At 36.3% G+C, this 17,763-nt stretch overlaps 1 protein-coding gene across 3 annotated transcripts in view; it reads right to left on the reverse strand.

Annotated features, from left to right (window-relative positions):
• XPR1 (xenotropic and polytropic retrovirus receptor 1) overlaps positions 1 to 17,763 on the reverse strand; it is a 220,340-nt gene that overhangs the window by 7,568 nt on the left and 195,009 nt on the right. For all 3 annotated transcript variants that reach the window (XM_058701262.1, XM_058701264.1, XM_058701263.1), the window contains 3 exons: positions 12,538 to 12,704; positions 8,038 to 8,177; positions 1,761 to 1,982 (listed from right to left, as the gene is read on the reverse strand). In XM_058701262.1, the coding sequence (XP_058557245.1) occupies positions 1,761 to 1,982; positions 8,038 to 8,177; positions 12,538 to 12,704 (529 nt within the window). The remainder of the gene's footprint in view (positions 1 to 1,760; positions 1,983 to 8,037; positions 8,178 to 12,537; positions 12,705 to 17,763) is intronic.

Here is a 17,763-nt window from a genome sequence, read left to right on the forward strand (position 1 = left end):
AAGATAATGTTAAGATACTTTTAAATTCATAAGTCCTATGAGGTACAAGTGGTACTTTGTGAAGTGGGTATTATTACTCCCACTTGACAGAGGTGGAAAACTGACGTTCAAAAAGGTAAAGAGTGTGCTAAAGGTTGCGTGAGTCACAAAGTCTGTACTCAAATTCAGAATTTATTTTAGATTCTCTCCATTGCACATAACCTGTTCCATTGTTTTTTTAAGTTTGTATTTATTTTAGGGAGAGCGAGAGAGCATAAGTGGGAGGAGGGACACAGGGGGAGACAGAATCCTAAGCAAGCTCCACAGTCAGTGAGGAACCTGATCTCACGAACCAGGAGATCATAACCTGAACTGAAAACAAGAGTGGATGCTTAACCGAGTGTGCCACCCAAGTGCCCCTCTGTTCCATTGTTTTAAACATCTTCTTCTGGTTGCAATCTAATATCTCAGTGTTTTTCCACTTAACACCTGAAACTGAACGTAGTAATCTAGTGCCAAAAAGCTTCCTGGTTTCTGAAGCACAAATAACATATGTTTAGACTGCCCTCTGCTGGTGACTAATAAGGATCAGCCATCCACACTTAGTAGCTCAATGAGACAACTGCCTAGTCCTCCAGTTCTTTTCAGCACTTACCCTGCTGACCCCACCTACCAACCCCTAGTGCCCCTCCTCCTGCTTCAAACTCTACTTCCTCACTATAATCGCATCATGCTTTGTTTTGATGTTCTTCCCACTCACCTCCCTGGCCATTCCTTTCCCAATCCTTTACTTCTTTTTTCTCTTGCCCGTGTTTCCTCAGGCTTAGCTTCCTGTTTTCTGCCCTTCTTTTCTGTACTTTGTCTTCTTCAGAGAACTTCCAAATTCTATTTGAAGCCTGAGCAATTTGTACTCTGCCCCCTTCTACCTATGGGTTACTATTACCACCTCCTATTTTTTTTTTTTTTTTTTTACTTCCTCTAAAACATCTCCTTCTATTATTTTTAGTCCTACTGTAAAGCATCCTGACCCAAGTCCTCAATGTCTGATATGTAAGAATACTGCAGTGGCCTTCCAGTTGGTATTCTGGCCTTTAGTGTCCCCTTTCCCAACATATTTTGAACAGTGCCATTAAAACTCATGAAAATACTACTTTCCTGTCATTCTTTCATGAAAAAAATTCTCTGACTCCTTCCTGCCTACAGGATCAAGCTTGTTTTTTCCAGCCTTTTACAATTATACTTCATCTATTCGGCTAAATTTTCTTACTCTAGTTCCAGTCACATGGCTTTTCCCTCTGCCCCTCATTTCTACCCTTATGTCTTCATCCTGTGCCTCTGGCCTAGTCAAGCACTCTCTTATCCTTTAGAAAACTGCTCATGCTCAACATCATTCCCATCCACTGTGAAATCTCTAGATTCCAAATGCAGCCACAATATATTCTACATTATGGTTCCTTTTAGGATCATACAAAGTTAATGACTTATAAAAATACTGCTGTGGGTATTTAGTAAGAAAATAAACACAATGGCTTATATTTATATAAGCTATTCATATATAAGAGCTCTTTCTGTGAGGAAACTGGTCTAAATCCCATCATAACCACTCTGTAAGCAGGGGCCATATTCATTTCAATTTTTTGATGAAAGATAATGCAGAGGAATTAAAATGGTTGAATGCCAGTAAATTCACGTGGTTCAACCTGATACCATCTTAGCTTAACTGTTAACCAGTACTAACACCTGAAGGAAATTCGTTTCAGAAAAGCGGAAGCCATACATACTGAGAAGCGAGGCGAGGCCGGCGCAGGGATATGCTCTGGCTATACTTCCACGGACGGTTTTTCTGGCGGTTTCGTACCCCATCATCCTGGTCCATCATCTGTTCTAGGAGTGTCTGGTCATCTGCATTCAGAGGAGCCACAGAAATGTCCCGCACGGCACGGAATTCACCACAGTTATTCAGATGTTCATTCTCCAGGCGGAAGAAGTTCCACACAAATCGCCTTAGCAAAATAGGGTAGGTAGGTAAATTACTTATAAAATTTGAACATACTGTTGTAACCTGTAAACCTCCCAGTGTATCAAGTGTCCATTCAAGAAACAAAAACAAGGAATTAAAGGCTAGAATATTAAAACAGGAAAAGATGGTGTGGTGGGGAGGGAATAAGAATGACATAGACAAAAGGAAAATTCCAAGGGGAAAATACAGCAGTGGGATGGCTATGTGTCTGCAGTTCAAGGCAGAGTCTAGGGCTGGAGACTGCATAAAGACAGTTATTTCAAGTCATGGGATTAAGAATAATGTAAGTGGAGGAAAGAAGAGGGCAGAGGATTCAACCCTGGAACACTCCCAACATTCATAATTTGGGAAGAGGAAGAAGAACCAGTAAAGGAGTTAAGAAGGAATAGCCAGGGAGACATAGGAATTTGGCTTCTGAGAAATGACGTGAAAAAAGTAAAGTAAGGTCAGTACCAAGAACAGACACTGGATTTAGCAAAACAAAGAGGCAGTATGATACAAGAGCATAGATTCTGAAAGACTGTCTAGATTCGAATCATGACTCCATCATTTCCTAGGTGTAATGAACTTGGATGAGTTACTTAACCTATGCTTCAGTGTCATGAGTAACGTGGGACAGTAACAGTATCTACCTCAGAAGATTGTTCTGAGGAGTCAATAAGCTGATACACATAAAGGGCTCAGAACAGTGCCAGGCACATAGTGGGCAATACATGTTTGCTGCTATTGTTATTATTACTGTTATTATTAACACAAGATTATTAACACAAGCAATTTAGTTTGAGTATTGGGAAAAAAGATGAGTTGAATTAAAGGGAGAATGGGGGAGGAGTGTGAGAGTGGAGACAGCAAGTACAGACATCGTTTGAAGAGTTTTGTTGTAAAGGAGACAGAAATGGGCATGAATTGGAGGAGGAAAGTAGATTCAAAGGAGGCTCCTTGCTTTTGTTTTAAATGGGTGATAGAACATCTGAGTCTATTATTAAGCAGATAATTTTAAAGGAAAAATGAAATAAGAACCTCAAAAAGGAATTTTTTTTTTTATCTATAAAAAAATTTTTTTTTTCAATTTATAAAGCAGCATCATATGTGGAAGAGAAAGAACTGGGAAGGGAGTAGGTCTTGTAGTGATGGAGAGTTTCAGGTCCTAGACCTAGAGATTTGGGAAAGTGAAGAAGAGGGGTTGACACATGGTTTGGAGAAAGTACTGACAGCAGCAAGCAGTTTCCAGACACTGTCTTATTTTATCAGACCACCCTGATAGATGTGCCTATCCTGACTCAGAGGAATGCTATACACGTCTGAAAATATCTTTATTTCACTTTCACTTGTGAGAGGTATTTTCAGTGGATAAAGAGTTCTAGGTAGGTAATTGTTTTCTTTCAGCACACTGAAAATATCATTTTATACTTTCTTTAAGTAGGCTCCATAACCAGCATGGAGCCCAATGTGGGGCTTTTACTTATGACCCTGGGATCAAGACCTGAGCTGAGCTCAAGAGTCAGGTGCTTAACTGAGCCACCCAGGGGCTTCGGAAAATATCATTTTAATGACTTCTGGTTTTCATTGTTACTTTTGAGAAGTCAGCTGTTAAACTGCCACTTCTTTGACGATAATCCTTTTTTTTAAAAGGATTTGACGATAATCCTGCTTTTTTTAAAAAAAAATTAGCATTTTAATTCAAGTATACTATAGATATACAAAAGTGTGCAAATTATTAAGTGTGCAACCTGGTTATTATAAAGTGATCACACTTTATAATTACCACTCAGAAATTTAAAAAATCTAACATTATCACACCCCCAAAGCTGCCTTTATGGTGCCGTCCTATGTTCTAGAGAGTTTATTGATTTACCTTTCTTATTGATTTATCTTTCTTATTCATTCACTCATTCATTTATTTCTAATGTTTACTTATTTTTGAGAGAGAGACAGGAGGCAGAGAGAGAGAGAGAGAGAGAGAGAGAGAGAGAGAGAGAGAGAAAGAGAGAGAGAGAGACAGAGCACCCAAAGTGGGCTCTGTTGCTGACAAGGGAGAGCCCAATGTCAGGGCTTGAACTCACAAACTGTGAGATCACGACCTGAGTCAAAGTCAAATGCTTAATCTGACTGAGCCACCCAGGTGCCCCATACCTTTCATATTTAGTTCTGCAATGGAATAGATTTTGTATACAGTATGTGGTGAGAGTCAAGATTCATTTTCCCCCCATATGGATAGCCAGCTCAGTTGATTCAATATCACTTACTAAAGAACCTCTTTTTCTCCACTATTATTTAGTCACTTTTGTCATAAATCAGGTAATGTCGATGTATGTGTGGAACTGTTTCAGGACTCCCTATTCTGTTCCAGTGGACTATTTGTCTATTCTGTCACTAACACTAGACACTGTTTTAATTACAGTGGCTATATAGGAAGTCTTGATATTTGAGAGTATAAGTCCTATAACTTTTCTCTTTTCAGCATAGTCTTGGCTACTCTTTTTTTTTTTTTTTTTAATGTTTATTCATTTTTGAGAGACAGAGAGACAGAACATGAGCAGGGGAGGGGCAGAGAGAGAGGGAAAAACAGAATCTGAAGCAGGCTCCAGGCTCTGAGTTGTCAGTAGAGAGCCTGACGTGGGGCTCAAACTCATGAACCGCGAGATCATGACCTGAGCTGAGGTTGGATGCTCAACCAACTGAGTCACCCAAGTGCCCCCTAGTCTTGGCTATTCTTGATCCTTACTGTTTCCATGTAAATTATAGAACTGGCTTGTCAATTTTCATACACATAATCATTCATTAAATTTATTCCTAGGTATTTGATATATTCTGATGCAACTCACGGTGGTATGTTTGTTAAAATTTCATTTTCTAGTTGTTTAGGACTGTTTGTTAGGGCATTACATTTTTATTTATATTAACCTTATATTCAGGGACATAGCTATGCTTAGTTTAAAGGTTTTGTGTAAATTCTTTTGAATTTTCTGCATATGCAATCATGTCATGGGTGAGTAATTAGTTTTATTTTTTCCTTTTTAATTCTTATACTGTCTCCCCAATGCACTACCTATATTTTCAGTATGATGTTAAAAACAAGTAACAACAGGCATAATAATCTCATTCCTGATCTCAAGGGAGAGCTTACAGTGTCTTCCCATTAAATATGGCCTTATTTATGTTTTTTGTAGATAATCTTTAAATTATTTATGAACAAATATTGACTTTTCTCAGTATTGTTTTCTACACATCTGAAGATTTTTCTCCCTTTATTCTGTTAATGTGGTGAGTTAACACAGATTAATTTTTAAATGTTAGTGATTTTTGAATATTAAATCTCACATTCCTAGAATGAAACTAACTTGTGATGTACTATGCTATGATGTACTATGCTTTTTATATACTGTTGGATTCACTAGCTAATATTTTCTTCAGGAGTTTTGCATTTCTTTACAAGAGACAGACTGGTCTTCCTTGGAATGTCCTCCTAGGTTTAGAGATCAAAGCCATGCTGGTTGGACAAAATGGAACTGGGAAGTGTTCCTTTTATCGCCTCTTTTCTCTGGAAGAGTTTTGTGTAAAACTGGTAACATTTCCTCATATTTCTGGAGGAATTCCTTGGGCCTACCATTTTCCTCATGAGAAGAAGTTTAATATGAATATAATTTCTTTAATAGATACAAGCCTATCAAATTTTCTATTTTATTGGTTTTGATAAACAGTGCTTCTCAAGGAATTTGTCCATTCCATGTCAATTTTTAAGGTTTATTTATTATTTTTGAGAGAGACAGAGGGAGACACAGAATCTGAAGCAGGCTCCACGTTCTGAGCTGTTGGCAGAGAGCCTGACATGGGACTCAAACCCACGAACTGAGAGATCATGACCTGAGACAGAGTCGGACGCCTAACCAACTGAGCCACCCAGGTACTCCTCCATGTAAATTTTTTAACTTACTGGCATAAAATATATCTTGAGGATTTTTGTTATTTGTAATTTGTGCGTTCTTTCCTTTTTTGCTTAATCATTCATGTTTAGGGGTGCCTGGGTAGCTAAGTCGGTTGAGTGTCCGACTCTTGGTTTTGGCTCAGGTCATGACTTCATAGTTTGTGGGATCAAGCCCCACTTTGGGCTCTGTGTTGACAGTGTGGACCCTGCTTGGGATTCTATCTCTCCCTCTTTGCCCCTACCCTGCTGGCACTCTCTCTCTCTCAAAATAAAAAGAAACATTAAGAAAAAAGTCATGTTTAGACATTTATCAATTTTATTCGTCTTTTTAAAGAACTAACTTTGGCTTGTTAATTTTCTCGACTTTGTTTTCTATTCCATTAATTTCTGTTCTTTAGGTTTCCTTCCTTCTACTTTCGTTCAGGTTTGATTTGCTGTTTTAAAATCTTCTTGAAGCCAAAGCATAAGAGACTTTAAAAACTGAGAACAAACTGAGGGTTGATGGGGGGTGGGAGGGAGGGGTGGGTGGGTGATGGGTATTAAGGAGGGCACCTTTTGGGATGAGCACTGAGTGTTGTATGGAAACCAATTTGACAATAAACTTCATAAAAAAAAAAAGTCTTCTTGAAGCTGTATATTTTTCCAATGTATACACTTAAAGCTATACATTGCCTTCTAAGCATGGCTTTATCTGCATTTTCTTCTGTCACATTATCAGTTTCATTATGTTTAAAATATTTTAAAATTTCCATTACAATTTCAACTTTGACCCCTGGGTTATTTAGTCATATATTGCTTGATTTCTATACATTTGGGAATTTTCAGTTATCTTTTTGTGATTTCAGTCCTCTGAAATTTGTTGAAACTTACTTTACGGCCTAGCATGCGATTAATTTTGGTAAATGTTCTACATGCAAATAAAAGAATGTGTATTTAGTAGTTGAATGCAGTGCTCCATATATGTCAATTAGGTCAAGTTGGCTAATTAAACTATTACTGAGAAAAGTATGTTAAAATCTTCCCCTAAAATTGTAAATTCACCTACTTCTATTTTTTACCAATGTCAGCTTTTTTTTTTTTTTTTTTTTTTTTAACACATTTTTAGGCTATGTTATTAGGTGCATACAAAATTGCTAGGTTTGGCAAATATACTTAGTGTAAAATTAGCTTTAGTGCTTTGCTTACCTTTAGGGTATCTGCTTTTACTTAGATTTTGGGCTATCTTGTTAGATTACCGATGTTTTTAGGAAGGTTTAAAAAACAATTCCTCTGGAATTTTTATTATTTCCAGTGAGAAGGCTGCCTCCTAAATAACCCAGAATGCCAAATTGCAAATAATGATTCTCAAAAGATTTTTATTTTAATTTCTAAGACATTTTTTTTAAGAGAAAAAGAGAGAGAGAGAGAGAGAGCACAAGTGGGGGAGAGGGACAGAGGGTTAGAGAGAGGGAATTTTAGACAGGCTCCATGCTCAGTGTGGAGCCAGACATAGGACTCAATCCCACGACCCTGGGATCATGACCTGAGCCAAAATCAAGAGTCAGATACTCAACCAACTGAACCAGGCAGGCACCCGTTTTAAGACTTTTTACCTCCCAATTTCCACTCATGAACCTTCCAATGGAGCCCAATTCTAAAAAAGCTTAAAAACCATCATTAGTAATTATTTTAACTTTCCAAGAATTAATCTTTTAGATCTTCAAGTAGGATTTCCCAACTCTGAGGCTAATAAGAACTTTGAGAAAAGTTAGAAAATTTAAGCCTTTCAAGTATATGTTTTAATGAATTCTAATTTGTAAGTATTGGGGGTTTTTTTTAGGGGAAAAAACTTTTATTTTTTTATTTTTAAAAAAAAAATTTTTTTTTTAAACGTTTATTTATTTTTGAGACAGAGAGAGACAGAGCATGAACGGGGGAGGGTCACAGAGAGAGGGAGACACAGAATCGGAAGCAGGCTCCAGGCTCTGAGCTGTCAACACAGAGCCCGACGCGGGGCTCGAACCCACGGACCGTGAGATCATGACCTGAGCCGAAGTCGGACGCTTAACCGACCGAGCCACCCAGGCGCCCCTAGGGGAAAAAACTTTGATAGACTTTTTGGTAGTTTGCTTACCGGAAAACCTCAAGAGGAGCAAAGACAGTAGCAATGATGTCCCCAGAATGAGGCAACAATGTCATGGAGGTAATTGAGATTTGGATAGTCCAAGCAAAGCGCAGAATCACATCCTCTATGATGGCACAGTAGTAATAGGCCTGAGGAACAATAAGCAAATTGAGTACACTTACCATTATGTTTCTCACAAATAAGCATACCTGTCATAGCACCAAGACTCACATGTCCCATCAACAAGCACAGATTAAAGAGGAAAAATGGTTTTATTTTTATTTTACTGTTTTAGAAGATCTCACCAATTTAATTTTTCTCATAAATAGTACAATATTCAAAATGAAGTTTTACTGCATTTCATTAATCACTTAACAAATACATTTTATTCTCATATTGTATACCACGCTCTCTTTTAGACCCTAGAAATATAAGCCAGATGAGATCCTTGATCTGACTGAGATTATAAAGTGTACATCATATACTAATAATGACTCAATAGCAAAAAGATTAGCAGATTCATTAACTGTCATTTGTACTTTTATTCTCAAATTGCTTCACTCTGCATTTGAAGGAAGTTTTTTGCCTTGTTTTTTGACGTCATTAAATAAAATGAAACTTGGATATCATATACATGGTTGAATTTAAGGAATGTTCTATTTTTACATGAGAAAGACAGCATTCAATAATTTTTTTCAAGTGCTAGTACCTAGTATCTAGGCATCCAATTTTAGCTATACAAAAGTTTTAAGTATACAAACTGCCAATAGACTAGAACTATAATTCATGGATTTGCTCATTCTTAATCTCTGGATAATCAGCTCTTTAAATATATGCATTTAAAAACTGGAAACTAGGGGCACCTGGGTGGCTCAGTCGGTTGAGCGTCCGACTTCAGCTCAGGTCGTGATCTCACGGTTCGTGAGTTCGAGCCCTGCGTCAGGCTCTGGGCTGATGGCTCAGAGCCTGGAGCCTGCTTCCGATTCTGTGTCTCCCTCTCTCTCTGCCCCTCCCCCATTCATGCTCTGTCTCTCTCTGTCTCAAAAATAAACATTAAAAAAATTTTTTTTTTAAATAAAAAAATAAAAACTGGAAACTAGAACTGCTCTAGTAACTGCTATATGACACCATAGCATTTATTTTTTTAAAAAATTAACACAGGAATACTAGTCATGTTAGAAGGCTATTAACAAAAAAAAAAAAAGCAGTCCCCTTGCCATCCTCTCCTCTCATTCTCTACAGACAATTTCAAAATTTGTAGCTATCTGTCCGAGGATTTATCCTCCATATTTCTAAATAATGTGTATATATTGCTATATCCTGGTTAATCAATTGTAGATGTTATCCACTGCTTATTATCATAAATCTTATGAAGATTTAAACATATTTACATTTCTCTCTGTTCCTTTCCCCATCCACCAATGTAGCAATAATGCAGTTTTTTGATAAATTCACATCCAGTGAATTCATTATTAGGCCTCAATAAAGAGCTACAATTTCATGTTACTTTAAGAGTCCATCTTAAACTGATCTACAGTTGACTATGTGGGGGCTCATGTTACCAAAAACATGGAAGTCTTTTGGGAGGAATAACTTAACATGAGGTCATGAGACAAAGAAAAGTTTTAATATGGAGATAACAAAGATACTTTCTGGACCTGGATGTGGTGCTCACTAATACGCATTGTTAATCCCTAGGAACTGATTTCAAGATTCATATAACTGTGTTCTTAAGTTTTAAATGAAGCTACACTGGACTCCACCAAAAGTTTCTTTTCCCTTTTCAAGGAGAATGAATCTTATTCCAATATTTGTCTTTTTAAAATGGAAAGGAATGTGGTGATCCAGCAGAACATTTTTCTTATAAATTTGCAAATTATAATGGAGGAAAGCATATACTTTATTTTCTAGGGTCATGAAAATATGCAGTAAGGAAACTGATTGAAAAACTCTATTCACTAATTTTATTACATAGAAACAAATAAATTAGAACTATTTAAAAGGAGGCATGGATTAACATTTATATAAAGACACAAACAGTTCATCTAAGCAATCAGCACAAGAAGTAAATGTATCATATGGCTCAGTAAGACAAGAACACAAGCAGCAATAAGGCATATGCATCTGGTGAGCACAAAAGTGCCATCATTAACCTAAGCTCATGTCTGCTCTCTGACTTGCCCTTATTAACATTACTGATTTCTTTTCTTCCTTCCTTTTTTTTTTTTTGAAGATTTTTTTTTTTTTTAAGTAATCTCTACACCCAACATGGGGCTCGAACCTATAACACCAAGATCAAGAATCACATGCCCCACCGACTGAGCCAGCCAGGTGTCCCCTGATTTTTTCTTCAAACGAGATTTACAAAGATATGTCTAGTACCTAGGCCATATATTCTAAATTTGCACATTGGAATTATTGCTATAGCTTACATAAAAAAGATCAGTGTTAATGAATATCCTCCTTTCTGTCTTCATTTGCTTATGTGAAGTTACCCTACTCATTCTTTGTACCCACTCTCCTACCATCCATCTTCAGTCGTCACATGTGAAAACAGCCTTCCCTACTCACCAACTGAATATTACATTTTTACACACTTTTCAAAGTACAGTTTTGAGGTAGTGATGACATTTTGACATAGTATGAAGTATTAGTAACCCAATCTATACATTCCCCCCCCCCCCCCCATCACAGAATTTTAGAACTGGGAAAGGATCAAGAAATAATCTAATAGAAGAGAATACACTGCAGTATAGTTGCCTAAAGTTATGTAGCTAGTTAGTGAGAGACCTGGGATCAGAATTCACTTACCAGGGTTTCTAGTTCACTGTTTTATTTCTTTCAGTATTTGAGTAAAGATACTCTTGGTCTTTGACTTTTTAATTCAGGTCCTCCTACCCAAATACAGACAAAATCCTAAAATAATTCCTAAGGAATTATCCATATATTTCCAGACTACAATTGCACTCCACATTAACAAAAACCAGCTGAAGTAAATGAAAAGAGCAGTCTTCTTGATGCACTGAAGGAGTCAGGCACTTCCTTTCCTTTGTGCTTTCAAAGCCTTGCTCATTCAGTCAAGTCTTTATTCACTGACTCCACAAATATTAAGTCTACTATATGCCAGGAACTATGTTGGGCAGTGAGGGATATGAATACCTAAGCAGATAACTGGAATACAATGTGATAATTGTTGTAACAGAAATTTGTAGAGGGTAAAATGGGATTAGGACAAATGACTAAATATGCTTGGAAAAATAGTCTTTTTAGAGACAGTAACACTTAAGCTGACTTTTTAAAAGGAGGAACAGGAGAGGATGTGGAGAAAAAGAAACTCTTGTGCACTGTTGGTGGCAATGCAATTGGTGCAACCACTGAGGAAAACAGTATGGAGAAAAAGAAACAGAAATACCATATGATTCAGTAATTCCATTACTGGGTATTTACCCAAAGAAAACAAAAACACTAATACAAAAAGATATCTGTATTCCTTTGTTTTACTGAAGAATTATTTACAACAGCCAAGATATGGAAATAACCCAAGTATCCACTGATGATGGATGGATAAAGATGTATACACACACACACACACACACGCACACACACACACACACAGGACTACTTATTACTCAGCTATAAAAAGGATGAGATACTGTCATTTACAACAATATGGATGGACCTGAAGGTACTATGCTAAGTGAAATAAGTCAGAAGAGCAAGACAAATACCATATGATTTCACTCATGGGGACTCTAAAAAACAAATTAATAAACAAAAAGCATAAACAGACCCATAAATACACAGAACAACCTTGTAGTTGCCGGAGCGATGGGAGGTAAAGGAATGGACAAAATGGGTGAAGGGGAGTGGAAGGATACAAGCTTCCAGATAGGGAGTAAATAGGTCACTAGGATGAAAGGTACAGCATAGATCCCAGGATACAGTCAACAGGATTATAACAGTGCTACATGGTGAAGGATGGTAGCTACACTTGTGAGCATAGCATAACATACAGGGTTGTTGAATCACTGTGTTGTACACATGAAACTAATGTAACACTCTGTCAATGATAACTTCAATTAAAAATAAATAAAATGAAAAAGGAGGAGCAAGAGTTTGCAAGGCAGACAAAGGGGAGGGAAGAGGGTATCTGAGATAAAGGGAACTACATGTCAAAATTAGGTCACAAATTTTGTTAAGTTATTTATTCCTCTGTTCTAGACTTTACCACATTATAGTGCAATTTGTCTACTTACCTGTTTAACATAGGTTATGGCCTCTTGGAGAACCAGAACTTTACTTTGTTTTTATTTTCTATAGTGCCCAGCAGTTGGTAAAAACCTGACATTTTTGTTGACAGAATGCATTAGTATTTTTTGGTAATTAGTTGTTTTTTTTCTAAGTATATTAGGTTGGGATTAGGTATGTACCATAATAGGGTTTAGCTGGTGATACACTTGAGTTTTTGGGGTTTTTTTTAAAAACAAATACAAACACTTTTGTACATACTTTTTGGGGGTATACAATCTCTTCCCGGAGAAAGGTGTTTTCTCCAGCATTCTTATCAAAGAGACCCCAGTCCATCTTCAGATCCCAGATGAGGGTATAGCAGGAACTGATGATACAAAACACAATCCAAAGGTAAAAGAATACCATGGTGTCTGAGTGACCTCGTTCTAAAGAAAATGGAAAAGTAAAAGAGAAAATTACTAGATTAAAGTAAAATTTTTCATTAAATAAAACTCATTTAAAAAGCAGATTCTTTCTTTATACAGCTCCATAAAGGAAGTAAGATTTTATATAAATATCCCTGGTTAGGGACACTAATAGAAGTTAAATAGTAAATCTGATTCTCCTGAAGTACAAAGTAACCACCAAGCATTTATCAAGTACATATAATTTGTACAGATGTGCATTTTTGGAGGCTGTATGCTGGATACATAAAAATCCAAATAACTGCAATGGAAGTTTTGAATATTACAAAAGATGTCATTTTAATTTTTGCCATCAGGTGGCAGGTTAGGGTCAAAGATGAGAAAAAATTATGAAACCTCACTAATAAGAAATGTATCACATGTGTTTCAACAAATTCTTACATTGTTTTTATTTTAGAACATTTCCTTGGTACACTTAGATCTTGTCAATACTTACTGTGAAGGCAACTAGATAATTTTAATTCTAGATAAAATGCCAGAAAGCAACAGACTGATCAGGAATTTATCCTTAAGGACATATATAAAAGCAAATTTCTCTCATTCACAAAGCATGATATTTTTGCTTCTTTAGAGGTTGTTTATAGATACAAAATGCTGGGAACACTATAAAGTACACTAAATCAGAATAAAAATAATTTGTGTATGTACTTATATAATTTAGTATTTTTCACTCTTAAGTGCTTCATATATTCTCTAAGGAAATTCTTTGCTAAGTTTTGAGAGTCATCATGATGTTATTTGTGTTCTCTAGGTGCAGGATATAGGTATACAACTACTAACATAGTCCTCAATTATCAGGAAAAAGAGGTATGAAACATCTAATTCAAAAAAGTTAAAAATTTTGGTTAGTTTCCGAAAGGCATAGAAAATAAGGATGTATCATGCCCTAACCATAATCCTTCCTATTACAATAAATTAAAGGGTGCCTCGCTGGCTGAATTGGAAGAGTATGTGACTCCTGATCTCCAGGTTGTGAATTCAAGCCCCATACTGGGTGTAGAGATTACTAAAAAAATAAATAAACTTAAAAAAAATTAATTAAAATTCTTCCTACTGAAACAAGTTTTTATTAATCATTTTTAGGTATTAAAGTATTAATTGAGTACAGTATGATTCAAAGGCACCCTTTAGAAATTTATATTACAGTGAGTGAAAATAGCCATTTGTTATTGATAAACTTGAGCTCAAAATGAAGTATAAACAAAGCACTAGGGGAACATCAAGGAGAACAGGAATGTTTCCAACAGCAGGAAATAAGGGGAAGTAGCATTTGAGTTATTTGTAGAAGAATAAACAGTGTTACAAAAGTCAGGCAGATGAGGCAAGGACATTCAAAGCTAAAGGAAGATAATGAACAGTCCTAAGGGTGGGAAAGTACAAGGTGTGTTTGAGGAGCTGCAAGTAATCTAAATATAGTGTGGGTGAAATATGGAGGATATAAGATAAGGGGTCTGATTTAAAATGAGGCTGGAGGGGCATCTGGGTGGCTCAGTTGGTGAAGCATCTGACTCTTGATTTCGGCTCAGTTCATGATCTCACCGTTTGTGAGACGGAGCCCCACATTGGGCTCAGTGCCGACAGCACAGACCCTGCTTAGGATTCTCTCTCTCTCTCTTTCAAAATAAGTAAATAAATAATAATAATAAAAAAAAGAGGCTTAAAACATAAATAAAATGAGACAGGAAAAGACACTTGGGGTCTGACTATGGAATGCTCTCTTGGCACTTAAGATCAGATCTGTATTTAAAAAAAATAAGCTGGCAGGTTGCCTGCATCAGAATTACAGCTGATTTTAAAAATACAGATATGTTAGAGTTCTAGTGTTAATCAGTTCATACCAGCTCATAAGAACTGACTGTTATATTTTCAAAACTAAGCTGATTGTTAAAGTTATTATTAAAAATTAAATTACATAAACTTACAATCAGTTCTATTAAAAACAAAGGTAATAAAAACTCAAAATTCATTACTTCCTAATTAATTTACTAAATTTTGCTTTTATCTTTTTTTGGATTATGTATGTTTATTTTATCTGTATAATGGGAATATTATATAATGCTGTGCTGGTATACATCTTTTCCCAACATTCAATGTTATCTTAGTAGCTTAACCTGGCTATGGTGGAAGTATTTACACCATGGAAATCAACAAACACTACAAATCAGTACCTCTTATCCCTACTCCTACCTAAGAGCTGGCACAACACTGTTTAGCTTCTTCTGGACCCAGAAACCAGTATTTTTTAAATGGTCCACAGTGATACTAATGAACAGTCAAGCTTAGACATAAACACATTTTCAGGTTTAAAGTATTTCTTTTTTTTAAATTTCTTTTTAATGTTTATAGATTTTTGAGAGAGAGAGTGACAGAGTGCAAGCAGGGGAGGGGCAGAAAGAGAGGGAGACACAGATTTTGAAGCAGGCTTCCAGGCTCTGAGCTGTCAGCACAGAGCCCGACGTGGGGCTCGAACTCGTGAACAGAAGATCATAACCTAAGCAGAAGTCAGACACTTAAACAACTGAGACACCCAGTTGCCCCAGGTTTAAACTATTTCCACAACAACTCTTCTTCACCAATTGTGTTGAATTGTGTTGAATATTTATACTACAACATTGTGCCACATAAATTATCAATATAAAAGGCCTAATATTTACTTATCTAGTTTAGTTGGATGTGTTCTGACATGTTTATTATTTCATTCTATAGACAGAGTCTAGCTAAGTACTATTCAGAAATCAACATCAAGATTGCATTAAAAATTTTTATAACTTAATCTACTAAGGTTTGCAAAGAATAAAGCAAATTCAGCACTTTAAAAAAGTTCACACTGTTTCTATATTTTCAAAACAAGATCAACACAAAGAGAGAAAGACAAGCAACTTAACTGTAAATTGTATCTGCAACTCTTTCTTTAAAAAGTGAATGCTTGGGCGCCTGGTGGCTCAATTGGTTAAGCGTCCAACTTCGGCTCAGGTCATGGTCTCATGGTTTGTGGGTTTGAGCCCTGTGTCAGGCTCCCTGCTGATGGCTCAGAGCCTGGAGCCTGTTTCGGATTCTGTGTCTCCCTCTCTCTCTGCCCCTCCCCCGCTCATGCTCTGTCTCTTTCTGTCTCTCAAAAATAAATAAATTCAAAAACAATTTTTTTTTTAAATTAAAAATTAAAAAAAAAAAAAAAAGAAATTTAAGGGGCTCCTGGGTGGCTCAGTCAGTTAAGCATCCGACTTCGGCTCAGGTCATGATCTCGTGGTTCGTGGGTTTGAGCCCTGCGTCAGGCTCTGAGCTGTCAGCACAGAGCCTGCTTCCTACCCTGTGTCTCCCTCTCTCTGTGTCCCTCCCCCACTCGTGCCTTGTCTCCACCTCTCTCTCCAAAAATGAATAAACATTAAAAAAATTAAAATAAATTAAAATTAAAAAGTGAATGCTTACTATGTGCCAGGCACTTTATATATATTCTCATTTCATTTTCACAATAAACTATATTTCTGTTTTCTAGTAAAAGTAATGAAATGAGAATAAACAGATATTCATCAAGAGGTAAAAAATTAGTATTTCTCAAGCAAGTTCAGGTAACATCAAGTTTTTATTGAAAGCTGATTTTCTTTTCTAATTACTAAAGAAATCATCAAATTCAAATTATTATATAAAAGGAGATTATGTGGGGGGGAGTTCAAAAGAAAAGAATTAATAATGAAATAAAAATCAATGTGCTAGTTTTTTTAATGTCTTAGCTTTTAAACACAAGTCCTATTCTTAGAGTGTAATTCTTAAAATGATATAATGGGTCAAGTGCTTCTTTCCTTTCTATGCTCATATTATTTCCATGAAATTTCTGTGAAACACACACAAGGCCTTACTCACTTTTTAAAAGGCAGGTATTCCAACAGATTATTTTGGAATAAGAAATGTTTTACTTTACTTCTTCAAATAATGATTAGCATATACCTAGTCTACATGTGTTACACTTTGGTCTCTTTTTAATTATTACCCTTATTTGATCTTTCCCATCTCCCAAATGAGGAGTGCTTTTCCCTGAAATCATCTGCCTTTATTGGTATTCAGGGAATGCACTAGAAAGATATTATCACTTTAGGCAAGCAATTACATCTAATTCTCTCTTGGCTAACTCTGGTAGCCCACTTTAGTGATGTTCAGAATCACAGAAAATCAAGTCATTGCTATTCTACCCTGAGCTTCTATTATACACCCACCATGTTAGAAGCATAATTCATGCTGGAAATATTTATAGCAATGGTATCTACTGAATCTAAAACAAATAAAAACAAGCTTCTTAGGGTTTTGTACCCATCATTATCATAAAAGGGATAAAACAAAATAACATGTTAGGAAAAGTGCTGAGAGAGAAACCAGGAAAATTACATATGAAAATCATCCTGAACCACGTTTCAGGAAAGACATTTGGTTTTATTGTATTTTTTTTTTTTCAGGGAAGGTATTTTAAAAAATGAAAAAAGTGGGACTGTGTTAACAGAAAGTGAATGGTGTTCTTTTCAACCAAAATCTTTCTACTCTGATAACAGTTTACTGGTTTTTAATCTGAAATTAAATAAAAAAACAAAATAGACTGGACACTGTTTTCAAAACCCAAACCTACACAGGCAAGCTGAATGAGTTTGGCATCTAGCAAATCCAGTTTTAGTCCCATAACCTAAAACATCAAAACGCTAAAATGTAAGATTAATATGGTTCTCTAAAAATTAATAGATATAATACTTCCTTGATCTTTAGTGTGTATGTATGTTTCTTTTTAATTTTAGAGACACAGTGAGTGTGTGAGCAAGGGAGAGGGAAAGGGAGGGGGGGAGAGAGAGAGTTGGGGGGGAGAGGGAGGGAGGGGGGGAGAGGGAGGGAGGGAGGGAGGGAGACAGGGAGAGAGAGAGAGAGAGAGAGAGAGAGAGAGAGAGAATATCTTAAGCAGGTTCCACGCTCAGCTCAGAGCCCGACATGGGGCTCAATCACACAACCCTGGAATCATAACCTGATCTAAAATCAAGAGTTGGAT

This window comes from Neofelis nebulosa, chromosome 15 (genome assembly GCF_028018385.1).
Source record: "Neofelis nebulosa isolate mNeoNeb1 chromosome 15, mNeoNeb1.pri, whole genome shotgun sequence".
NCBI classification, from domain to species: domain Eukaryota; kingdom Metazoa; phylum Chordata; class Mammalia; order Carnivora; family Felidae; genus Neofelis; species Neofelis nebulosa.